Source organism: Ovis aries, chromosome 4 (genome assembly GCF_016772045.2).
Source record: "Ovis aries strain OAR_USU_Benz2616 breed Rambouillet chromosome 4, ARS-UI_Ramb_v3.0, whole genome shotgun sequence".
NCBI classification, from domain to species: Eukaryota; Metazoa; Chordata; class Mammalia; order Artiodactyla; family Bovidae; genus Ovis; species Ovis aries.
In genome coordinates, this window is record NC_056057.1 from 37976262 (window position 1) to 38003220 (window position 26959).

The following is a 26959-nucleotide window of genomic DNA, read 5'->3' on the forward strand; positions in this document are numbered from 1 at the left end:
ATTTTATCACGATGCAGATGGAGAATTATACTCTGGAACAGCAGCTGATTTTATGGGGCGAGACTTTGCTATCTTCCGAACTCTTGGGCACCATCATCCGATCAGGACGGAGCAGCACGATTCCAGGTGGCTCAACGGTAGGTGCTACTACTTGCAAGAGCACAAGCACAAAACATGGCGTCTGTAGTAAGTCAGTGGAGGGGTTTCCGCCTATTGTGCAGGCAGTATGAGTTGAGATTCAGTGTGCATTTAAATTCATAGTGATGACTTCATGGCTGTGGGTGTGAGAAAGTGGGGCAAAAAGAGAAAAGAGATTAAAAATTGTGGAAAATATTTGCTTTGTGCCAAAAGTAAAGTTTCTCAGTAGTTAACAATGGAAAAAATAGATTGGGGCTGGAGCTACGGAAGGGAGACAGTGGAAAAAGATAAGATGCCTTACCAATCTTGTCTTCCAGGGACACCACCATAAATCTCATGTAGTATTTTTTTCCTCCACACCTCTCGTGTCGCCTTTAGAGCATCATATAAATTCTTAAATGTTTAAAAAATTGTGCTAAACACATTACACAAAATATTTTTGAAACATTTGTATCATATCATTTGATTCTCCTTTAATCTTCCTAAAATTTTTTTTTTCCACTTTACAGGTTGGGAAATTAAGACTAATATGTTAATCTAAGATTACATCTACCCCACAGTAGATTTTGGAAAGGAACCTAGTTTTTTGAATTTCAGGTACTGGTGTCACTCCTGGATCAAGCAGATACTTTTTAAAAAATTATATTTTTTGAAGTGTAGTTGACTTACAGTATTGTGGTAATTTCTGCTGTACACCAAAGCAATTTGGTTATATATATATAAATATATTTTTTACATATTATTTTCCATTATGGTTTATCACAAAATATTGAATGTAGTTCTGTGTTCTACACAGTAGTTCTTTATTGTTTATCCATTTACTATATGCTGGTTTGCGAAGCAGATACTTTTAAAATTCTTTTTCTTTTTAATATATAAATAAATTTACAATTGAAAATGATAAAATTTATATGCCTAAAATAAGTGAACACTACTTTCACTCAGATTTTAAGCTAAATAATCCTTATGTAAGTCTTCTATGTAGAGTTTTTTTTTAAAATTATGCATTCATCAGTGATTTTTATACTGGTCACTCAAATATGTTCATAGATGTTTTTATTATTAAATAAGGATCTCCATTTATATCTGCCTTCAATCCTATAATATAAAGATTCCCAATCCCTAATCACATTTTCATGAATTCTCCTTTGTTTTCACATACCTCATTAAGAAGGATGAATTTCATAGCTTACAATCCATCTATGTACTCAGTAAGGTACTTGATTATCTCAGTATTTGAACTTCTGCCACATTTGTTTCTCCTGCTCATCTAGGGTTACCTCAAATTAATTTCATCTCTGTCTTGTTTGTTAGAGAAAAATCAAAATCTGCTTCTGAACTTCTGAAATTTCAGAGGACCGTGAGTTGTGGGTTTTCCTTCTCTGTGCTCATGCTCAGTCGCTCAGTTGTGTCCGACTCTTTGTGACCCCATGGACTGCAGCCTACCAGGCTCCTCTGTTCATGGGATTTTCCAGACAAGAATACTGGAGTGGGTTGCCGTTTCCTTCTCCATTGTTCTCTGTATCCCAACTCTAAATGACTGTTTAAACCATAAAATATACCTCAAATTACCTGTCAGCATTCATTTCTCCTATAGCAACATTTCTGATTGTCCTGTTATTTTTCGTGTATTAATGAAAATGATGTGCTTCTTACCTTCCACCTTTGACCCTACTACCTTTGCTCTTAATTGCATTGATTTTTGTCATAAATTTACCCAGTTTACTTTTTTTTGCTGACTTTATTGGTTCTTCACCTCTGATTTCTTCCCTGATCTGAAAACGTACTCATGTACCCTATCTAAATTATCCATTTAATGATGGTGAACCACAAGGTCCCTAGATGGCTTAAGTCCATAGTCTGGTTAAGGAACTTGTTTACTCAACATTTTCACTACATTTAGCTGTTTTCATCCTTACTTTGATCCCATGAAACTGCTCCTCCACTAATGACTTTCTATGATTTTTTTTAAAAATCAATCTCCATTTCAACTATCTCTCCCATAGTATTTGTCACTAGCCTTTTCTCTTTAAAAGAGTCTCTTCTATGTTTCCTGTATTTCCTGCTCTCCCAGGTTTATAATAAATTTGATGTTACTTGCAAGTTTCTGTCCTTTAAATTAATATGATGCCTAACTAAGATAATTCATGATTCAGTACAAACACAGTGGTAATCAAAAGGGACTGGGCATATAGCTAGATACCCACCGTCTGGGAATAGAGGAGGTAGAATGATACCAGGTGATCATCTGAGAAATTAGAAGCCTCACCAAGGAACTGGTGGCTCAGACTGTTAAGCGTCTGTCTACAGTGCAGGAGACCCGGGTTCAATCCCTGGGACGGGAAGATCCCCTGGAGAAGGAAATGACAATCCACTCCAGTACTATTGCCTGGAAAATCCCATGGACAGAGGAGCTTGGTAGGCTACATGTAGTCCATGGGGTCGCAAAGAGTCAGACATGACTGAGCAACTTCACTTCACTTCACCAAGGAACAGAAAAGATGCTGAGATTGTGATAAGACTGTGTAAAATCATAAAAGACCCAAAGTCTAAAATCCCAGAGGACAGTTTTGGAATATCCACTGTCAATTATTTAACCTATGCTCTGTCAGTCAGTTCAGTCGCTCAGTCGTCTCTGACTCTTGGCGACCACATGAACTGCAGCAGGCCAGGCCTCCCTGTCCATCACCAACTCTGAGTTCACTCAAACTCATGTCCATCGAGTTGGTGATGCCATCCAGCCATCTTTCATCCTCTGTCGTCCCCTTCGCCTCCTGCCCCCAATCCCTCCCAGCATCACAGTCTTTTCCAATGAGTCAACTCTTCTCATGAGGTGGCCAAAGTATTGGAGTTTCAGCTTTAGCATCATTCCTTCCAAAGAACACCCAGGACTGATCTCCTTTAGAATGGACTGGTTGGATCTCCCTGCAGTCCAAAGGACTCTCAAGAGTCTTCTCCAGTACCACAGTTCAAAAGCATCAATTCTTCGGCACTCAGCTTTCTTCACAGTCCAACTCTCACATCCATACATGACCACTGGAAAAACCATAGCCTTGACTAGACGGACCTTTGTTGGCAAGGTAATATCTCTGCTTTTGAATATGCTATCTAGGTTGGTCATAACTTTCCTTCCAAGGAGTAAGCGTCTTTTAATTTCATGGCTGCAGTCACCATCTGCAGTGATTTTGGAGCCCAAAAAAATAACGTCTGACACTGTTTCCACTGTTTCCCCATCTATTTACCATGAAGTGATGGGACCAGATGCCATGATCTTAGTTTTCTGAATGTTGAGCTTTAAGCCAACTTTTTCACTCCTCTTTCTATAGGGACTCAAAATTAGTAGGAACAAACTTCTTTAAACATGGCTATCTGGTCAGTTCTCAAACCAAAATATTTATGTAGTAGGAGAATTTTTTTTTTTTTTTTAATTCAGCAAGGAGACTTTGATCTACTACGAACTCTAAAGGGCATACAGGCTTTCACTGTCCATGAGAAAGAAAATCTCATTAGAAGGTGGAATAACATAAAAGATAGTGTAGTATACATTTCATTTTTATGGCTTTGGTGGAAAAAAGTCATCAAGTTAAAACTGCTTTTGTGCTACAAACTCACATGTTGACAGCTGAGTCTGAAGAATTTAAACTGTGGGAAAACAGTCCACAGTTCTGTACTTCATCTCTGCAAATGTGCAGTTCATTTGAGAATTCAGTTATCAGTCTCTCAGCACTAAATGTGAGAACTGATTTTGCCAAATTAGCACAAAGGTTACATTTGACAGGGTGCAAAAACCAGAACTGCTGCAAGATGGAGGATGCAGACCTATCTGACATAGAACCAAGGGGCTGTGTGATCACAACCTCATGAAATTAAATACCACTGAAGGACAAAATTAGAAACATAATGTTTATACATACATGCATAAAATAAATGAGTTTTGAGGCTTCGGCATAGACTGCACAATCAGTTGTGCTGCCAGAAGTAATAAATTACCCTGCAAGGTACTTTTTGTATGGTTTTCCAGGCTATTCAAATTAGTTTTGGTACAGGAATTACTTTACTTTTATCAAATAAGTTCAAACCAATTCAATTATTTTGGAAGAATTAGTTGGCCTACTTTAGATGACTTTTAATTTGTGTTTTTTGCTAAACTGAAATTAGAAAAGAAAAACTGCTGTCTAAAATCAGATCTTGAAATGTCTCAGCTTTTATGGAATTTCACTACTTTCATAATTAAAACTCATGAAAGTTTCCATTTTTGTAATAAGAGAAATAATGGCTTAAATTCAGTTTCACTTTACCAGAAAATAAATCACTTTGATGGCAAAACATGAGAAAGATGGAATCTATTGATTTTTTACATAACTTAAAAAAATCATTTATTCTAGCCTCTAGTTTAAGATTGCTAGATATTAGGACAACATTTGATTTCAGAAAATGTACTGGTATGAATTTGACCTGATGTGCCAAAATTCACTATTTTTTTTTTTTTTTGCTTTATAAATTCTATATTATACGGTTTAAACTTCAGTTCTAATTTTGGTTTACTAACAGTGTGAAAATTAGGTAAAATTGCCCTCTTCATAGTAAAAAGAATAAAAGCTTTAATAGTAAAAAGAAAAAAAGTTCACCATGCTGTAATAATAATTATTTTTAATATTTATTATGTAAATATTATCACCTAGTAATCTTGTTCTTATTAGTCATGAACAAGAAGATGGAGAAGACGGATGGCTAACCCACATTTATTTTTCTATTTAATGGGCTAATATTTGATTGCTAATATTGTTTATGTCTTGAACTAAGGTTGGAATACTATATGATAGGAGAAAAGACTATTATCTTCTTATAGTTAAAGAAAAGAAAAAGGACTACATGATAATGTGTATAAAGTACTAAGCAAGTGATTGGCATGCAGTAAGCACTTAATGTACACTTTTCTCTATGCTTTATCCCAAATCCATTGGGTAGAGCATGCTGAGTAAGCATTTTTAGACTCATTCTCTGAGTATAACATCTGAGTCAGGACAGTCAGAGTTGGGTTTAATGTATAAAACCACATGGATCCTTGAGAAAGCCAAGGCCTAGTACACCCAAACAGACCTAAATGTGGTGCACAGAGTGTGAGGCTTTCCCACTTACTTCAGGAAGACCTGTTTTCTTTAAGCGGAATTTCCTAAAAGGATTGTGCCTGTGGATAAAGCAACTCATTTGCTTTTTTTTTTTTTTTTCCTTTTCTGTAATTGAAATGGTATGTGAGTCATCATTCTACTTCCTCTCACTTGTAACATAGTCAGACCAGAATAGCCTGCACTTATTTGAATCAGCATGGCTTCCTCTGTGGTCATGCACTAGGATATTTCATGTTCTCTAATGATTCAGATTTCTCTACCAGATATATATTTGTTTGGAAACGTAACCAAGAAATATAACCACAAATATCTGAGGGCACAAATTAATACTGCATGGTACCAGATACCTAATCTCAGATCACTTGTACAGCTCTTTTGATACACTATTTTAATTCTACCACCTTTAAAGGCATGGACTGTAACAGAGTTATCCAACTGGAATTTTTTAATAAATAAAATTAATCGCCTAGTTTGGCATAATGTCAGACTTATTAATGATGCCATTTTGAACTATTTCTCAGATGAAAGTAATAATATTTTGCTGACTTGGGGGAGGAAGTCCACTGGAAGCCTTATTTTATGGTTATGTGAGCACATGGTATTATAGATGTGGACTGACCATTCAGTTAAAGCAATAAGAACAACAACTAAACATCCTCTATGAAAGAAGAAACAAAGATAGTCTCTTTTTAACTTTTGAATTATATATTCTATGAATTATATTCTGTATTCATTAGTTAACAGTTATGAAGTATCAATGCATAGAATCACAAGTGTTAATAATTTTGGTGAAATTATGGTAAAACATGGATATGTAATAGTTTAAAATAAGTATTCATATCTAGATCTAAACACAGTCTGGTAGCTGTGTTTTTTTCTTCATGAATCTATTAACAGGAAATAATTTCATCCTAATAAAGGATGTACACCTGCCAGAAATGCAATTTTTCCAAAAAATAAATATATAAAATTTTTCTGAAATTATTATTCTCTCTAAATGATGATAAATTTAATATACTCACTTTTAATATACTCTATTTTTCATAAAGAGCAAAAGTTAGTAAAATATATCTTTACTTGATTGTCTTTCCTCAGGACCGATATTTTATGTCACATTTTATCTAAGGACCATAATCACTTTTAACTTTTTTTTTTTAATTACCTATACTAATGAGAAAAAATTGAATAAAACTTTAGAAGAAAAATTAACTCGGAAATAATGTTTGGAAAGTCATTTGTTTTCAGGCCTCTGAGAAAATGTAGCTGAAGAAAATTGTTAGAATTTGCTGTTTTACCATTTTTTAATAATGGACTAAAAAGTACAACCCTCAAGTATGGCACATTAATCACAAAGTTTGAACCACTTATTTCAGTAGTTGAATGGTGAGAGTACAAAATAACATTTTGCTGTATGATTACATTAACTGAAAAAAGTCTACTTTTTAAAAATTAAAATTTAAGAAAATATATAAAAGTAAAGCAAAATCTTAGAAAATTCTATAAGTTAAAAGCAGTTCCCTTTTTCTCTGGGTTCTTAACATTATTTTCTCTCATCTCACCATCGACTTAATGAATACAGAGCCTGTCTATACCAATTTCCTCTTCCAGAGTCACTACATTCAGAGCTTGGTGGGTCTCAATAGGGATTTACTGCTGACTGAGTAATCTGGGTTCATGTGTGCAGTGACATCTAGCAAGAGACTTACCCTGAGAAGTGGATACCATGACAATGCGTGTAACCATGGTGTGACTGGCCTCTCTGACATGGCTCTCAAAAGCTTTCCCTCTGTGAAAACAGAAGCCTGTTTGCAAATTAATTAGTTTCTGGCGGCAGCTTGATTGTTGACCCAGAGTTTGTAGAGTGGAAAAACAATCAGATTAGTGTGCTCAGGGTAAAAGACCAGTGTGCAGTTGCGTGTGGCTTGCTCAACTATTGAAACCATGAATGGACTGAAACAAATTCTTTTCTGAGAAGCCTAGGCAGAGGTTAAGTGTGATGAGCCTAGAGCTCCCAACAGCAGGAGTGGGGAAATTAAAGGATTTTAGCCACAGAAAGCTGAATGATGGCAAGCAATGCCATTGAATTTTAATAGCATGGACAGTTTTGATGGGAGGGTGGCGACCTGTTAGATTCTAATGACTGAGTAGAATAAGTTCACATTATTATTAAATGTTGGTTTGACGCAAATACTTTCATAGTAGAAATTTTCAGAAACTTACAGATGGGGAAGTTTTCATTAAATTTGTCTCAAAGGCTAATACGATGATATCTAAATGAAAAACTGTTATGAACTAACCTGTGTTTTTATACCGATAAAATTTTGTTGATGTATTTACCCCAACTATTTTCTAAGATGCAATCCTCATGTGCCGAATGTAATTAATCATGAGTCAAAGAGAGATCTTGACTCATGAGAATGAATATTTTGCTATCTATTTTTGCAAGTATCAAATTAGATTAACTGTGCCAGAGAATGATGTGCCAGAAGCTTAGGACAAAAACAAATTCTGCGTACAGTTTTTGATGATTAAAATTAATCAATAGATTATTGTTTATGCTTACTTTTTAAAAATTACCTGACACAATAAGCCGTATATACTCCTCCTTCTTAGATACCACTGGCAGATGTCTCCTTAAATATAGCTCTGAGGGCTATCATGATACTTTCCCATTCAAAAATCATTTATATCTTTCAATTTACAAGTGAATTGAATCCAGATTTCACTGCCTGTTAAGTTCTTTGTCATCCAATCCTAAATGACCTCTCCAATATTAAGCACTAACAAACTCAAGTTAAACTGTGTTCAAAAACTTACTATTATTTTCATTTAACCATAGCATTCTCTAAAAGGATTTTAGTCTTTCCCACCTTGGAATCCGAGACCACATAAATGCATGTTTGGATTTAGCACAGAGCCTCCCACTTTGCCTTACAGTTTAGGATATACCAAAATAAAAAAACAATTCAATGAATCTGCTTTGCAGGCTCTGTAGTCAGATTGTCTGAGTTTATATCCCAGGTCCTCTATCCCTTGTGACTTTGGTGTTAATTTACCTTACTTATTTTCCTCCTCCATTTATGATGTGTTTTAATGTATTGATACTAATGCGTTATTTTTTCTGAAGATGCATGAGACAGCCCTTATAAGGTAATAAGAACAGTGTCTGATCATATGGTCAGTGCTCATTACGACTGTGGTTGCTGCTGCTGTTATTTGCATACCAGCTCTATATCTACAATATAGTGCACATTTTACAAATTAATGCAGTGAGCCAGTCTGCAGATTTTTTGCCTTTCTTAATCTGTTCTCAGGTTACTTTTTCTTAATTTAATTGATTGTTGTCAATGTATGTATAGACAGTTAATATATCAAAAATATTTGTCTTTAGTATTAAAATAATATATAAACTTTGTAATAAAATTGGGCTTAACAAAACTAGCAGATGAAACAAATGATGAACCAAGGGTAAATGTCAATAAAATGTATTTTTCTAAGTATTAATTTAGCTCTATTGAGTGCAGTATTTACCACTGAAATCATTAGGTTAATGTTTTAGTTTTTCCAATATACTTTTTTTAAAAACATTGACTAAATTGAATCTAGGATATTTCTTTATCTTGCCATATCACAGCTTAACTTTTAATTTTATTTTTCTTGTGAAGACATCATCTATAACATTTAGGATGAGAGTTAAAAACATGGAGTCTATGGAACTTGACTGCTTGACTTGTACAGTAGCGAAGCAGCTATAGACAGCTAACATGAGCTCTCTGTATTCAACATCCCTTTTTTCAAGAGGAAATAATAGTTCCTTCCTTATTGGATTGTTAGGAGGATCATGCATAAGTAAATTTCTATACAGCTCTTGGAAAATAGACTACTTTAACCAAAAACAAACCTAACAAGCAAACAGAACAACTATTGATGTTAACTGGTTTCACAGCATTATGTAAGAAATTTAAATAATAGAAAAATAAAAATACCTAACTATGTCAAATCACTAAAGATGTAGTAGAATGCACACACAGTCTCACTAAACTGAACAGCCATGCATTTCTGAGAAAGCAATGAAAATGACTTAAAAGGAAAACCAAGTGAGGTGAATAGTGATCTATGCCCTTGCCTTAGGTTAAGTCTATGCATAGAGAATTTCTTGTGGTCAGTACATTTTGATAAAAATAGATCTGCTACTCTTTTGCTTTAATAAAGAGGAGGAGTTTTTTCTAAGCTTAGTTATATACTTAGTTATATACTTATTACTAAGTTACTTACATATAACATTGGTGGCGGTGGTGGTTTAGTTGCTAAGCTATATCCAACTCAGTGATTCTGTCTGTGTAGCTATTTGGCACTGCCTTGAAAGTTTCCCAAAGTCTTCTGGCACATTCAAACACATCAGAGAACCAAAGGTTCTACCAGAGAAATTAATTTTAAGCTCATTTGTGTCCAACTCTTTGTGACCCCATAGACTATAGCCCACCAGGCTCCTCTGTCCATGAAATTCTCCAGGCAAGAATACTGAAGTGGGTTGCCATTTCCTTCTCCAGAGGACCTTCCCAAACCAGAGATCAAATCTATGTCTCTTGCAATACAGGGGAATTCTTTACTGATGAGCCACCAGGGAAACCCCCAAAATGACACTGAAATGCTGTAAGCAAAGCTTCATATAGTCAACCAAACATAAATCACAAACCGTTATGTAAGAGAAGAGTATTTAAAATATTTTCCTGGTAATGTTAGTAAGGAAGATTTAAGTGTGTTTAGATGCCCTTAAAAGGAATATTTTCAACAGAAATGTTTCTGTCACTATATGATTTAGGTAAACTAGACAAGAGAAAATCATATCCCTTCATTCGCACTCCAGCCTCCCACAACTTCCTTCAGCAATCTGTCAATTTCCTGTTTTGGATCAACACATAAATTCTCTATGACATTTTACATATGGTACTATTATTATGTTAAAATATATTTATTCAAAAATAAAGATATGCATTTGAAAACTGTAGTTTATTATTAGTAATTTTCATAAATTAAGTATATATTTTATTCATTATAGAAGTATAATTTTTATTATTTTATGATGATTTACTAAATCATAACTATGTTGGCATTTAATGTAGGCTGTTAGCATAAAAGATGTATCAAAAGTGTATCTCTTCAGTATATTTCTAAATCTCTCTTCTTTTTCTTATTCAGTTGCTCAGTCATGTCAGACTCTGTGACCTGTAGACTGCAGCAGGTAGGGATTCCCTGTCCTTCACAGTCTCCTGAAGTTTGCTCAACCTCATGTCCATTGAGTCAATAAGGCCATCCAACCATCTCATCTACTGTCGTCCCCTTCTCCCCCTGCCTTCAATCTTTCCCAGCATCAGGGTCTTTCTAATGAGTCTGCTCTTCACATCAGGTGGCCAAACTATTGGAGTCTCAGTTGTAGCATCAGTTCTTTCAGTGAATATTCAGGATTGTTTTCTTTTAGAATTGAATGGTTTGATCTCCTTGCAGTACAACGGATTCTCAAGAGTCTTCTCAAACACCACGGTTGAAAAGCGTCAATTCTTTATGGTCCAACTCTTACCTCCATACATGACTACTGGAAAATTCATAGCTTTGACTATATGGATCTTTGTCTGCAAAGTAATGTCTCTGATTTTAATACACTGTCTAGGTTCGTCAGAGCATTTCCTCCAAGGAGTAGGTGTCTTTTAATTTCATGATTGTAGTAGCCATCTGCAGTGATATTAGAGCCCAAGAAAATAAAGTCTGTCACTGCTTCCATTGTTTCTCCATCGTTTGCCATGAAATGATGGGACCAGATGCCATGATCTTTGCTGTTTTGAATGTTGAGTTTTAAACCAGCTCTTTTCCTCTCCTCTTTCACCTTCATCAAGCAGCTCTTTAGTTCCTCTTCACTTTCTGCCATAAGGGTGGTGTCATCTGCATATCTGAGGTTATTGATATTTCTCCTGGCACTTTTGATTCTAGCTTGTGCTTCATTCAGTTAAGGATTTCTCGTGATGTACTCTGCATATAAGTTAAATGAGTAGGGTGACATTATACATCCCTGACATACTGCTTTCCCAGTCGGGAACCAGTCCATTGTTCCCTGTCCAGTTCTAACTGTTACTTCTTGACCTGCATACAGGTTTCTCAGGAGACAGGGAAGGTGGTCTGGTATTCCCATCTCTTTAAGAATTGCCCGCAGTTTGTTGTGATCCACACAGTCAACAGCTTTAGTGTCATCAATGAAGCAGAAGTAGATGTTTTTCCAGAATTCTCTTACTTCGACCAGTGATCCAATGGATGTTGGCAGTTTGATCTCTGGTTCTTCTGCCTTTTCTAAATCCAGCTTGAACATCTGGAACTTCTCATTTCACATACTGTTAAAGCCTAACTTGGAGAATTTTGAACATTACCTTGCTAACATGTGAAATAAGTGCAGTTGAGTGGTGGTTTGAATATTCTTTGGCATTGCCCTTTGGGATTGGAATGAAAATTGGCCTTTTCCAGTCCTGAGGCCACTGCTGAGTTTTACAAATTTGTTGACATATTGAGTGAGGCACTTTCACAGCATCATCTTTTAGTATTGAAATAGCTCAGCTGGAATTCTATCATCTCCACTAGCTTTGTTTGTAATGATGCTTCCTAAGGCCCACTTGACGTCACACTCAAAGATGTCTGGCTCTAGGTTAGTTATCACACCATTGTGCTTATATGGGTATCAAGATCTTTTTTGTACAGTTCTTCTGTGTATTCTTGCCAGCTCTTCTTTATATCTTCTGCTTCTGTTAGGTCCATACCGTTTCTGTACTTTATTGTGCCCATCTTTGCATGGAATGTTCCCTTGGTATCTCTAATTTTCCTGAAGAGATATGTCAGTTCAGTTCATTTGCTCAGTCATGTCTGACTCTTTGCAACCCCATGGACTGCAGCATGCCAGGCTTCCTTGTCCATCACCAGCTCCCGGAGCCTACTCAAACTCATGTCCATTGTGTTGGTGATGCCGTCCAACCATCTCATCCTCTGTCATTCCCTTCTCCTCCTGCCTTAAATCTTTCCCAGCATCAGGATCTATAGTCTTTCCCATTCAATTGTTTTCCTGTACTTCTTTGCATTTCTATAACTACAAATAATCTATTCCATTCACTTAATACAGAGTTTAAAAAATGTCAGGGTTTCAATGTCAGAGAAAGTATCCCTTTTATACATTTATAAACTCCTATGTGAAGTTGGTAGATTTATTTTTCCTCTGAAACCTCCAATGCCTTTTTCTGTTTGGCATACATACAGCAGGATTTAAGTGACAATCAGTATGAAGTTGTATTGGGGGGTGTGTATGTTGTATTTTGACCCATTTACAATTAGTAAGCTTGAATCTCAGTGATCCTGAAAATTAATAATGCCAAGATTGATATCAAATGATGATTGCCACTAACTACTTAACACCTATAGAGTTTATCGACACATATTAGAATAAATAAACACATTATACCCATGTTTTGCAGGACTAGAAGACAATTTTCTAAGTCAAACAAAAATGACGGTATTCTGAAAAAAGAAAACAAAACAGAGAAATTACCACTAAGCCGTACTCATTTTTAGATGAATTAAAGAGGCATCTAGTCATATTAATAATTAAAATTATAAAATTTTGGCTTATAATACTAGGGTGAACCAGGAAGTTATAAAATATCTTTGATCAGAGATTTTCTTGTATTTTCAATAATCATATTAAATATTTTGAAGAGAAATTATTGAAGCTGTGGGATATTGCTGTTCCCCATAAGAAAGCTAATGATTATTGTACTTCTGAGGATTTATTTTAAATAAATTAAAGGGGAAAAATCATATTCTTTATAAATATTAAAGTAATATAGTCAACTCTAATCAAGCAATCAGTGCCCTAATGGATAAAAGTATACTGTAATTGGATTTGAGAGACCTTAAGATATTGTATGTTAGTGAATCTTAAAATGTAAACTGGTTTTACACGTTTTTTTTCCTTAGCCAGAACTACTTTTACTTCCTTTCTTGTCCATTTCAAATTCCTGAGTAAGAGCAACTTGCAGAATGGAATTGAAAAGACTGGCTGGAGATAGGGGTATGGCAGCAGGACAGAGAACAAGAATGGCAGAGAGTCAGAGGATCCAGTTTTAATGTCCTGCAGTGTTGAAATCATTTGGTAGTGGTAGAGCTGAGGCAGCAACAAAAAAGAGGGTAGCCGTGTCATAAAGATATGCCAAAGCTCTACTCAGTTTAATAGTTTTGATTTTGTATAAATGTGCTGCAATTCCGTTTATCACTTCTGTCTGTAAGCTACTCGTGAATTCCCAAACTTTTCATCTTTGAAAAGATCACACTTCGTTAGTAGATTATGTCACAAATATTTAGTACAGAATATTTTGATAGTAGTAGCAAAATGATGCTCCCTTTAATACACTGTAGTGCAACTAAGTAAGCTGAGTATGTCATTGCTATTAAGACGGATTACTTGGAACTACAACATATTTTCTAGGATGAGAAAACATAGGAGATTAAAATCACTAAGTGGGAGAAAAGTTTTCAGAAAACTTAACCTATCCACTGTATGGATGTAGTCTGAAAAGAAAGATGAAAATTATTTAGAAATAAAGAACAGATTAATTCCTAATGGTTAATAGTAGCTTCCTAAATAGATTGTCATTATCACTTAACCACAGTAATAATATCTGTCACTAAAATAAAATTTATGATATCACTTGCTGAAATTAAGATTCTTAAACTATGCTCTCGAGTCTCCTATCTAAAAGTCTAACCCTGAAGTTTATCATGTAAATTAGAAGTGATACCTGTTAATAAGTTTTCAGTCTTGGAACAGCACATAATATTATTGGAACATATGTTAATTCATGAGCCATTTTACATCTTATCATACAAAACAAATACTATATAATATGACATGATAGAGGTAAAATAGATAAGTTATTAATGCGACATTAAGAATAAATCACTTTCAGGTGAATTAAACTGTCATATTTAATTACTATATACAATGTGCTTATGTTCTGCTTTTTAACGAATGTCTTTACTTTCCCCAAGTCCAGTCCTTTCTCATCTCATTCAACACTGTCTCTATTCGTATAGAACTTAAGTTTATCAGTCGACACAGTTACTAAAGTGAATTCTACTCTTCCCTCTGTACCTGGCACTTCTATTCAGCGTGCTCCTAGATCACTGATAATAGTACAGTGAATATCTAGCTACATTTGCCGGCTATAACATGTTATTCTGGCCAACTTCCATTTTTTGGGTGCACATTAAGCACTCTCTTGGTACCAAGAACTGTTATAAGAAACAGCTAACTAAGGGAAATCTCTGCCCTCCAGGATAATACTAATAGAATTCTTTATCAAATGGAAAACTCTGGAGATTTTAGCATCTCTATGGGATTATATGCATATATGTCCAAGGAGTCTTAATATCTTAAATCCATTGTTTAACCAGTAAAGTAAAAGAACACATATATCCATTTTTCTTTCAGTGAAACATGAACTTTTTGATTCAGTTGATTTACACGCTTTGTTTAACTCAGTATCAGAACCACAGTGTCTGAGCCTTTTGCTATAAAATGATACCAGAATTTGACAAGTTATGAGGGAGGCTGCTTTTTATCCTTACATCTACAGTTATCTCTTATAAAATGTGTGTTTAAGGGAGTTCAAAATCCAAGAAATTGGCGATCCCCTTTTTTAAGTTTTGTGGAAAAAAGATGGGAATCAGTTGGAATTAAAAAAAAAACTGTACATAATATGAATGTCAATTTTTAGGAGATACTATTTTAGTGGAATATGTCCCTAATTTTACATAAATTTTTAAGTAAAGTCATCCCAAAAATAATGAGACAAAAAGAGATAATGGTTAGAGAGATTTGTTAAGGAATAGAGAGAAACCAGAAATAATATTATTTTATATAAAGCATTTTAGCAGAAATTCTAAATGCTTTTAGATAGATATTCTAGAAGTTCTGGGCTGCTTTCCAAAAAGTAAGTAAATAAGATCACTTCAACTAGTCTCTGAGATTTAAAAGAAATATGTAAAAATAATGAATTCATCATTAACAATAAGCATGATTCTTGACCCATTCTCTAACAGTAAAAACATTTCATTTGTTTAAAATTTTTAATTTCTCATTTGATTATTTAAAGCAGTGGTTAAATAATCTCCCTATTTCTTTGGATTTTATTATATTAATCTATAAATTATATTGTTGCCACATTTTAGCAGCCTTTATTTTACAGCTTCTCTATAAATATTTGAGGGGGGCACAGTAACAAATTGAAGGATGATATTTTGAAAGATGAGGAAATCTACTTTTACTTAGTGTTTTAAGCTAATTAATATACATAAGCATGCCTTGTTATATGGTCTAAGAAATTTATTCCAACATGTAATTATATAAGGCTCAGAACATTGCCCAGACAATGGTTGTATATATATTATAATTTTTATTCCATGGAAAATATAGAAATCATAGGTCCACTAGAAAATAAAACAAATTTAATCTATATTAAAGTTAGAAAATATTTCTTTGTGTTACTAAAATAAAGAGAAACAAGCCCTGTACTTATTCAAAACAAAGTTGAAAGTATCAAATTGGTTTAGAAAATGCCTTTATTAGTCCTGACTAGGTATCTGAAAGGTGGAATATAGGTGGAAGCTATTCCATATTAGTACTCAAGATCTCATAGAATCAATATTAAAGCAGAAGCAACGGGGAAGAGTTGCAAGGAAAAAAATAGGAAATGGAATGCTTGCACTGAACAAAAACACAAGTTGACTTAAACAGCACTGATTCTAAATTGCATCCACTGTACTGCAAATGCATGACGTTTAGTGTTATTATCCCGAATATTTGGAAGTTTTAATAACGAAAGTATTAATTTGTAAAATTGATGTTTTTGCATAAAGACATAATTGAAATAATTATCAACTGAAATCCTGTGATCATATAGTGTTTTATATTATTCAAAGTGCTTCCTATAAAATCACTTCATCTTCCCAAAAACCGTGTGAAATAGAAAACTATAAGTAATAAAATTTAAGTAACCTACAAGAGGTGAGTAGTAATCTTGTATCAACTGAAAACAAGATGAAATATACCTTCTGAACTCTGTTGTCTTTCTAACATGTTCATTTTATTAAGTTGTATACTTTTTAAAAAGCCAAGATTTGCCACACTTAAAGGATTCTATCCACCAGGGGTTCACATAATTATGTCATTTATATATAGCTCAAATCATTGTGGAGAAGGCGATGGCACCCCACTCCAGTACTCTTGCCTGGAAAATCCCATGGACGGAGGAGCCTGGTAGGCTGCAGTCCATGAGGTCACTGAGAGTCGGACACGGCTGAGCAACTTCACTTTCACTTTTCACTTTCATGCATTGGAGAAGGGAATGGCAGCCCACTCCAGTGCTCTTGCCTGGAGAATCCCAGCCTGGTGTACTGGCGTCTATGGGGTCGCACAGAGTCGGACACGACTGAAGCGACTTAGCAGCAGCAAATCATTGAAAACTTAGCTGATATAAATCCTATTTCCAGGAGTTTGGCACTGGGAGTAGTAGCATATGCATCTCCTGGGAATTTGTTAGAAATCAAAAATCTCAGAGCCCACTCACATCTGCTTAATCAGAGTCTTCTCTCTGTCAAAATCCTACATTAGACCTGAGGACTAAACTATCAAAATATACCACACCTTTGATTGTTAAAGAAGAAACAGAAACAGGACAGTTTTGTTACATTCTACGAATGAACAATCCTATACCTCGTCTAAATTGACATTGGCATACGAGAATGTTTGTGTGGTATGTGTGTATATGTTTGGTGTTTAGACTCTACTGTGATGTCGTCTAATCTAAACTTTGTCATTATTCTAATATTGGCTTTTTTAAAAAAGTAGCTATTTATTCTGTGCTGCTTGGACTTTTCTACAGTTGTGACTACTGGGGCCTACTATCCAGCTGCAGTGCATGGGCTTCTCATTGCAGTGGCTTCTCACTGTGGACTGCAGAATCTAGGGTGGTTAGGCACAGAAGTTGCAGTTTCTGGCCTCTGGAGCACAGGCTTAATAGTTGCGGCACACTGGCTTAGATGCTCCATGGCATGTGGGATTTTCCAGGATGAGGGATCAAACCTGTGTCTCCTGCAATGGCAGGTAGATTCTTTGCCATTGAGCCATGAGGGAAGCCTTAGCTTTATTAAATTAGTAAATTTTGGTTCTGTTTCAATTGGAGAATTATAAATACCTAGTAAGTCTATCCTTTGAATGGGCTGATTGGAATTTTAAGCAACAATCACTGGTAAGACCTTTGTGTAAGTCTAGTAAGACCCAACGTAGACAGCACATTAAAAAGCAGAAACATTACTTTGCCAATAAAGGTCCATCTAGTTAAAGCTATGGTTTTTCCAGTAGTCATGTATGGATGTGACAGTTGGACCATAAAGAAAGCTGAGTGCTGAAGAATTGATGCTTTTGAACTGTGGTGTTGGAGAAGACTCTTGAGAGTCCCTTGGACAGTAAGGAGATCCAACCAATCCATCCTAAAGAAAATCAGTCCTGAAAATTCATTGAAAGGACTGATGCTGAAGCTGAAACTCGAATACTTTGGCCACCTGATATGAAGTACTGACTCATTTGAAAAGACCCTGATGCTGGGAAAGATTGAAGGCAGGAGAAGGGGATGACAGAGGATAAGATGATTGTATGGTATCACCAACTCGATGGACATGAGTTTGAGTAAATTCTGGGAGTTGGTGATGGACAGGGAGGCCTGGTGTGCTGCAGTCCATGGGGTTGCAAAAAGTCAGACATGACTGAGTGACTGAACTGAACTGAGTAAGACCCACCCTACCCACTTGAATCATCTACTAAGACAGTGTTGGGTGAATACAACTGTATCCATGGGCCAGGAAGATTCCCTGGGGAAGGAAATGGCAACCCACTCCAGTATTCTTGCCTGGAGAATCCCATGGACAGAGAAGCCTGGTGGGCTACAGTCCGGGGGTCACTAAAGTGTCAGATATGACTTAGGGACTAAACAGTAACAACAAAGCACCTTTATAATAACCCATAAAATTTCCCACAACTACATCCTGCTAAATGTTAGGAATTTTTTTTTTTTAAGTAGTAGTAGAGATGGTGACTTCTAGGTTCAGAAAAGTCTCAGATAGTTTTTAAAGAGTTGTTTTTAGTATAGGTTTATATGAATTAACTTCTTTACACTTGAACTAAACTAGGACTAATAATGTTTTATTTTAAATAATAAACTGGATGATAAAACAGCAACACAGTATTTATAATATGTGATGACTAATTAGTTCCCTGTAAACTTCCCTGATGGCTCAGTCAGTTAAGATTCTGCCTGCAAGGCAAGGCACCTAGGTTCGATCCCTGGGTCTGGAAGATCCCCTGGAGAAGGGAATGGCAACCCTTCTAGTATTCTTGCCTGGAGAATTCCATGGACAGAGAGGACTCTGGTGGGCTACAGTTCTTGAGATCGCAGAGTTGGACACAACTGAGTGACTAATCCAAATACACTTTTGTCAAAAGCATCCAGTTTAAAAAAGAAAAACTAGAAAGATTTTTAGTGCAAATATACAGATAAAATTCAAACATAAAACCAAAAATTACACATTTTATGTTACAACTTTAAAATTTGTATTATGACATTAAATTTTAAGTATTAGGGATGTGATATAATTTATATATATAAAACAGCATATCAGATATTAAAAATCTCTAGTATCCAGTGTACATAGATGTAATCCTTAGATGTAAATCAATAGATGTATAAAAAAAATCTCAAAATAAGTCCAAGTTGTTTTGTTAAAGTAATTGTTCGTTTCCAATATATTGAGATTAAACGAAAGTACAAAAAAGGTGGCTAATGTTAAATTTGAATTATTATTTCTTAAGGGATAATAAAATCTTGAAGATTAAACAGACTATGTAGTAAGAATTGTTTTCTGCAAATTCTAATCACTTTGAAAACTATGCTGTAAATTATCTTCTTTAGTGCTTTGAATTTCCTTCTCCACATAATTAGACATTTTCAAGAATCAAAACTATTATTGTCTCTAAAGAACAAAAGCCATGGAAACTGCTAATTATATCACAGTTGAGCATGTTTTTCTTCTTTGAAGAGGTCCTGAATTTTCAGCATTTTTGAGAACACGTTCTGATCAGAATGTGAGAGTTAATTCTAAAACTTTGCTGATTTTGCAATCAAGATAATTAGTTTCTTTCTATAAATGCTGTTATTAAAAAGTTTCCAAGGTATCTGTCAAATGAAAATTGACTTAAATCCTCCCTGGTTCCTAAATCATTATTTTAAGAATAAGTCTACAATGTGGAAATAGATATTTCCTTTCCCTGGAATTCAGGGGCCTAATGAGAGGGAACTCAGAGGAAGGCCCCTATGGATGCAATCCTTGAAAAAGGGCTTGAGCTTTTAATGGCACCCTACTGCAGTACTCTTGCCTGGAAAATCCCATGGACGGAGGAGTCTGGTAGGTTGCAGTCCATGGGGTCGTAAAGAGTCGGACACGACTGAGCACCTTCACTTTCACTTTTTACTTTCATGCATTGGAGAAGGAAATGGCAACCCACTCCAGTGTTCTTGCCTGGAGAATCCCAGGGACGGGGGAGCCTGGTAGGCTGCTGTCTATGGGGTCACACAGAGTCGGACACGACTGAAGCGACTTAGCTGCAGTAGCAGCAGCAGGAAATGGGCAGATTAGAGAGAAGAAACGTTTTCCATTTCCCTTACAAAATCAACTTTTTATTTCACAGAGGAAAATTTTTTTGTTTGATTACATATTCAGAAATGTTTTGGCAAAGTAAATTTTTATGATAAAACTGACTTGTTTTTTAATACAATTATTACTAAAATTCACACATACCAATTTTGCTAAGTAGATTCTGAGCTACTTTTCAGAGAGAGTAAAAAAAAAAGCAAGCCGAAATTGTGTATACACCTGGATTTTAAGAACATTCCAAAGAAATAAATTGGTAGTACATGTTTGCTTTTATTTTTGTGTTACTTAAGTGGTTCTGTTCTTTTCTTGACAAAGTTTCAATGTATCAATTTAACTTTGAATCATATAAAATATGTGGATGAGATAATTGTATGAAATCTCTAAGAAATATCTGAGAGAATAGACAAGAGTAAATAGGCTTTCAGGCCATTCAAGTCAGCTAGAGCTATAGTATTACCAATATCAATATCAGATGAAAAGGTAAACTAGAAACATGTATTTATGAGTATCCAGATATTCTAAATAAATTCTTAAAGTCAATTCTGTGTTACAAGAATGATTCAGTAAGTAGAAACCTCTCAATTTATTACCTTTTTATTTTAAAAATAAAATCTGTTACCTTTTTAATGTTGAAAAATTAATCAGATTTTCTGATTAATTAAAATTTTTTAGTTAAGAGTAGAAGAATATGTCCTTAATGTGATAAGAAAGAATTGAACTACAGTTAAAGTTCTTACTGCCCAGAAAAATACCAATAATGTATATGTTATTATAATTATTTTAAAATAATAGACATTGTATTTTAGAGCACTTTTAGTAAAATTTACAGTAAAATTGAATGAAGGGGACAGAGATTTTCCACATAATTCTACTCCCCATATGCTTAGCCTCCCCATTATCAACATCCCCTACCAGAGTGTACATCTGTTACAGTTGATGTATTAATCCATATACTGACACACACATTATCACCCAAAGTCTTATATTTATATTAGGGTTCCTTCTTGGCATTTGAACCAATGTATAATGACGTATATCTGCTATCACAGTAATTGTACTAAGTATGTCAGTCTAGCACTGTGAAACCACTGACCCAAAAAGCCCCCGTGTTCAACCTCTTCATTCTTTCCTTTCCCTTAATCCCAGCAACCCCTGATCTTTTTACTGTCTCTATATTTTTACCTTTTCCAGAATGTCGTGTTATGAAATCATACCATATGGCATGTAACCTTTTTCAGATTGGCGTCCTTCACTTACTAATATACATTTGTTTCCCCTATGTCTTTTCCTGGCTTGATAGTCCATTTCTTTTTAGCTCCAAATAATATTCCATTGTCTAGATTCACCTACTGAAGCACGTCTTGGTTACTTGCAAGTTTTGGCAATTTTGAATAAAGCTTCTATAAACATAATGTGCAGGTTTTTGTGTGGATATAACTTTTTAACTCCTTTGAGTGTATAGCAGGGAGCATGATTTTGGGGCCATGTGGTAAGGGTATGTTTAGTTTTGTAAAAACCACCAACTGTCTTCTATGGTGGCTGTATCATTTGAAATTCCCTGCAATAAATGAGAGTTCCTATTGCTCCGAATCTTTGCCAGCATTTACTGTTCTGGATTTTGGCCATTCTAATAGATGTGCTATGGTATCTCGTTGTTTTAATTTGCATTTTCCTAAAGATAATGGAACATCTTTTTCTGTGCTTATTTGCCCTCTTCGTATCTTCTTTAGAGAGATGTCAAAGCCTTTGGCCCATTTTTTTAATCCAATTGTTTATTTTCTAATTGAGTTTTTTAAGAGTTCTTTGTATACTTTGTATAACAGTTTTTTATTAGATGTGTCTTTTGCAGATAGTTTCTCATAGTCTGAGACTTGTGTTCTCATTCTCTTTATATAATTGTTTTTCAAAAGATGTATTTATTTCTATGAAGTGTATCTTAAACTTACATCTTTCCTTTTATTTTAAATGTTACCAAGTGAATGAGATATGACTATAGATTGCAGAAAGAGTTGAAAAGAGTTACTGCTATGTTTTTCTTCCTTCTCTGAGAGGTTTAAATCACTCCTGTACTATATCTCTTTGGTGTGTTTTCTTTTTTTAGCTCTTTGCTTAAACACTGAAACTTTTGAAAAATAAATCACGTTCACTGAAATGTACTTTTTCATCTTGTTTAATAAAGCAGAGTAAGCACATTGTATAAAAAAAATTGATGAACTTTCTGGCAAAGGGAAGGAAAATGTGCTCTAATTTAAAATGAGGTAAGTTAGGAAATAACATGATTCTTGAACCTCTACCAATTTTCTCTCTAAGGGAAAGTTTTAGTGTGAAGTCATCGATTAAGTAAGAGCATATAAATTATTTGTTATCATGGAGCAGTGGCTTTTCTAAACAAAACAAGTTCTGTTTTCTTTGGATACAGACAGTGAAAGTTTGCTGCCTTGGCCCTTCATCCAAGCTCAAAATTTATTTTTAATTTCTATTGTATGCAAAATATTGTAATTACTTTATGAACATGGAATCCATTGAGAGCTTGATTTTGTTTTAAGAGAGCAGGGTTTACATTATACATATTCCATTTAATGTTAATATCTGTAATGACAAAATATTTTTTAAAATTGCCTTTTTCCCAAACCTTCTCAATTTTGTAGAAATCCATTGGGGGAAAAAGTCTATATTAAGTCCTTGAGGTTTAAATATAATAAAAATCAATATCCAACTTATTTTTATCTCAAGAATATGTATATTATATATGTATGTGTATCCATTTGTAACCATTATTAAATAATGAAAATTCTTCCATGAAATTTCTCTGATGTTCTCAAGTAACAAATCATCTATCTAATCTAAACTTGTGCTCAACCATGGCCAACTCTTTTTGTGTTCAGTTGTATCTGCCTCCTTGTGATCCTGTAGACTATAGCCCACTGGCTCCTCTGTCCATGGACTTTTCCACCCAAGAATGCTGGAGCAGGTTGCTGTTTCCTACTCCAGGGGATCTTTATGACCCAGAGATTGAACCCAAGTCTCCTACATGTCATGCATTGGCAGGCAGGTTCTTTACCACTAGTGCCACCTGGGGCATAATTCAAAAACCTAATGTAAATGATAAAAGGACACTTTATGATGATGCATAGATATGAATTTATTTATTTAGGACCTAATCCAAGAAATAATTTATAGTATTACAACTTTCTATATTTAAGAAGGAATAAATAATCAAAAATTATATAAATGCCTAAAAATATTATAGTTGAGGTAACTGTACTAAATCTAAAGACATGAACTATTTCTAATCCATATCTATCATGATATAAAACAGACCTACAGGTCATTATTCATAATGTGCCTATAAATAAAAAGAACATCATTATGCAACTCCTAAATTCTGCAATGGAGAAAAATCACTCTTAACTTATAAAGAATAAGGTATATAATTATATCATTCCCATGTTTAAATATTGAAGAATTGCTTCTTTTACAACAATCAATAAAAAAGACAACATGCTTACAAGGTAAAAGAGTGAAAGCAGACCACATTTATTAGATAAGTATCAGATCATAAGAAGTGAGAAGTAGTCCTGTGAACTGATAGAGCCATTTAATTTAACTTAGATTAATATTCCAATCACTCTTCTTAAAACCTGCTTTGTACTCAATACTGTATATCTGTAATTTGAGAAATTCAATAAAATAGAGAAATGATTGTATAATATACATGATAAAAATAAATCAACCAGCAGGACAGAAAGATGAAAAAATGCAGCAACATGTTACTTCTTTAAAAAAAAAAAAAGAAACACAGAAACTCAACATTTATTACCAGTTTACTTTTCAAACGTTTCTACAGCATATAGGCAATTACAATATGAAAATATTCCTATTTGACTGTAAGATGTTAAAAACCACAATATTTAAGTAAAAAGAACATACATGCTATCTAGGTATAGAAAATCAACCATACACTGAAGAGTTTATCATACAAATTTACATCTCTGAAAATCTAAGTGATGTTTTCTGTGCAGGCTCAGTTATACAGCTTTAGTTTCTTGATTTTTCTGCAGTTTGAATTTAAGACTAAGTTATAAAGATAAGTATCAGTAAAGAAAAGAAAGTAAGTGATTTTCTTACCACCCATAATGATAATTATTTACAGGCTATGTTTTCTTAATTTATCTTAATCCTTATATGTGTTTTAGCACACCTTAACAGAAAGTTAAGATAAACATATTATTTTTGTTTCAGAGACATAGAAGTAATTTTAAATTATTTTTCTAAGAAAAATTTTCATATACCAGAAATTTGAAAGACTTTGATAGTGATGCACAGTTGTTCTCAACCTGTATTCTACAAATTTACAGTTTTCTATAATTTATCACATATCTATCCATCCATTTTTCTTCATCAACCATCTTTTTTGTGTCAATTCAAAATAGATTTCAGACATCAGCACACAATTCTCAAATGATTAACAGTGATTCGAGTTCAATATTGTTTATTTTTTTCTATTGAGGTGAAGTTAATGTACAGTGAAATGCACTAGTAACAAGTGTAGTGCACAGTGAGTTGTGACACATGAAATACTTCTGTACCCTAAATGCCAATCAAGGTTAGAAACACCCCAGAAAGTTTTCTCTTGCCGTTTCCTAATCAATCCCCATACCTTTGTCCCCAGAGGAATCCAGTATTCTGAATTTTTTACAAAAATTATTCGTGCCTACTTCAGAAACTCATAAATGGAATTACATAATACATGCTCCTTTGTTTTAATATTTTTGAAATTCATCCATATCATTATATATCAGTATTTTGTTTTTTATTATTTCTGGGAAATTCAGTTCAGTTCAGTTCAGTTCTGTCTCTCAGTCTCATCCAACTCTGTGACCCATGAACTGCAGCACACCAGGCCTCCCTGTCCATCACCAACTCCTGGAGTTTACTCAAACTCGTGTCCATTGAGTTGGTGATGCTATCCAACCATCTCATCCTCTGTCATCCCCTTCTCCTCCTGCCTTCAATCTTTCCCAGCATCAGGGTCTTTTCAAATGATTCTGGGAAAATTTACCTGTTTGGGCTACACCACATCCTGTTATCTGTTGTACTGATAGATAGACACCTCAGCTTAATGACACTGCCATAACCATTCTTGTTCAAGTCTAGTTGTGGGCATGTAAGTTTTCATTTCTCTCAGTTAAAAGGCAAGGAAGTGAATGAATGGATCATGGTAAGCCTGTATGCTCAGTCGCTCAGTCATGTCTGAATCTTTGCAACCACCTGGACTGCAGCCCGCCAAGCTCCTCTGTCCATGGAATTTTCCAGGCAAGAATACTGGTGTGGGTTGCCATTTCCTCCTCCAGGGGATCTTCCTGACCCAGAAATTGAACCCACATCTCCTGTGTCTCTTGCTTTGGCAGGTGGATTCTTTACCACTGAGCCACCTGGGATATCATAGGGTAGGTATATGTATGGCTTTACAAAAAATGGCTAGAGCAATTTATATTCCAACCAAAACTGTATCAAGGAGAATGTCAAACAATGCATTGACAAAAACAAACTGAATGTTGATGAAGCCGCTTGGTGTTGTATAGAAGAAGAAACTGTAGCAAGGTAAGACTGACAACAAGAAACTCAGAAAGCTATTAAAGGGCGGAAGAACTTTAAGGACCTAAATTAAGACATGAAGAATAGAGATAGATATAAAAATATTTAGGAGAGAGATGGAAATAAAGCTTGATGACTGACTAAATATTGATGAAGAATAAGGAGAAAGAAATGTGGTGGCATTGAGAAAGATGAGCTTCCAGTTGGAACAAGTGTGGACATGATGGAGATAGTGAGTTATTCTGAGAAGCTGAATGTGCAATACTAATAAACATGGTCAAAAGTCAGCCCAGAAGTGCTGCTCAGGCACAAAAGAATATCCTGATAATTGGGGAATCAAACTGATTAAGATGGAGATAAATATATATATATATACACACACATACATGAATGAAAGTGAGAGGCAGCAACTATGGAAGTGACATGTTTCTGAATATTTCCTTACTCTACTTAAAAAAATTTTTTTAGCAGAAAAATAGTCTTACTTAATAATGATTATACAAACCTGTAATCTTACCTATATATAATGTGATTAAAAATGATAATCATTCAGTAATTGCAAAGGTGATGAGTATACTCATGGCATAAATTTGTCGACAGGAAGTACAAGGGAGAACCTAAAAATGTTGCAGCACATCCAGTTGTGCTTGATGGGGAATATAGCTGTTAAGTCTCAACACTGAGAATCAAACCTCCTTTTGAATTTTTTGAATTCATGTGTCTTTATCTAAGTTTGTATGGAGAAACATGCAGCTGCTGATATTTTAGTGTCTGACTCATTTTCTCTTTCATTATGACCAAGTGATGGGGCGGGGGAAAGGAGCTGTTGATTTGCCCTTTGTTTGTGCCCTTTATTTTCCACTTTTGTATTTTTTAAAGATGTTCTTTTTTTTTTTTTTCTTCAATGGTGCTCTTCTTAAATGATTTCTGGAGAACAGCACATGGCTAACTTTGAAGCAGGGGTAACCAATACTTGGAAAACAATGATAGCTCTTATTTCACGTGGCATGTTGTTCTATGTCCATGTGTTTTAAAACCATTAGGTCATTTGAGCTTTATAGCCTCACCATATTCTCACCTTATGATGAGAACTTGAAACAGATATGTGAAGTAATGTGCTAAGGGCCACACAGTTAGTCAGTGGGAAAGCTTAGCCAAAGGTTGTGCTGGCCTCTTACTGCATCCCTCGTGCAGCTAGTCTGCCATCACCTGTGTGAAGGCAGTTTACAAACTGTAAAACAGTTATGAAAATAGAACAGTGTTCAGTTGAGTTCAAATTAGCAAGAATTTAAATGGTA

General features: G+C 34.7%; 1 protein-coding gene across 4 annotated transcripts in view; it reads left to right on the forward strand.

The window, feature by feature from the left end:
• Positions 1-26959, forward strand: part of SEMA3A (semaphorin 3A) — a 548751-nt gene that overhangs the window by 452912 nt on the left and 68880 nt on the right. For all 4 annotated transcript variants that reach the window (XM_060414987.1, XM_042248468.2, XM_060414985.1 and 1 more), the window contains one exon: positions 18-137. In XM_060414987.1, coding sequence (XP_060270970.1) covers positions 18-137 — 120 coding nt within the window. The remainder of the gene's footprint in view (positions 1-17; positions 138-26959) is intronic.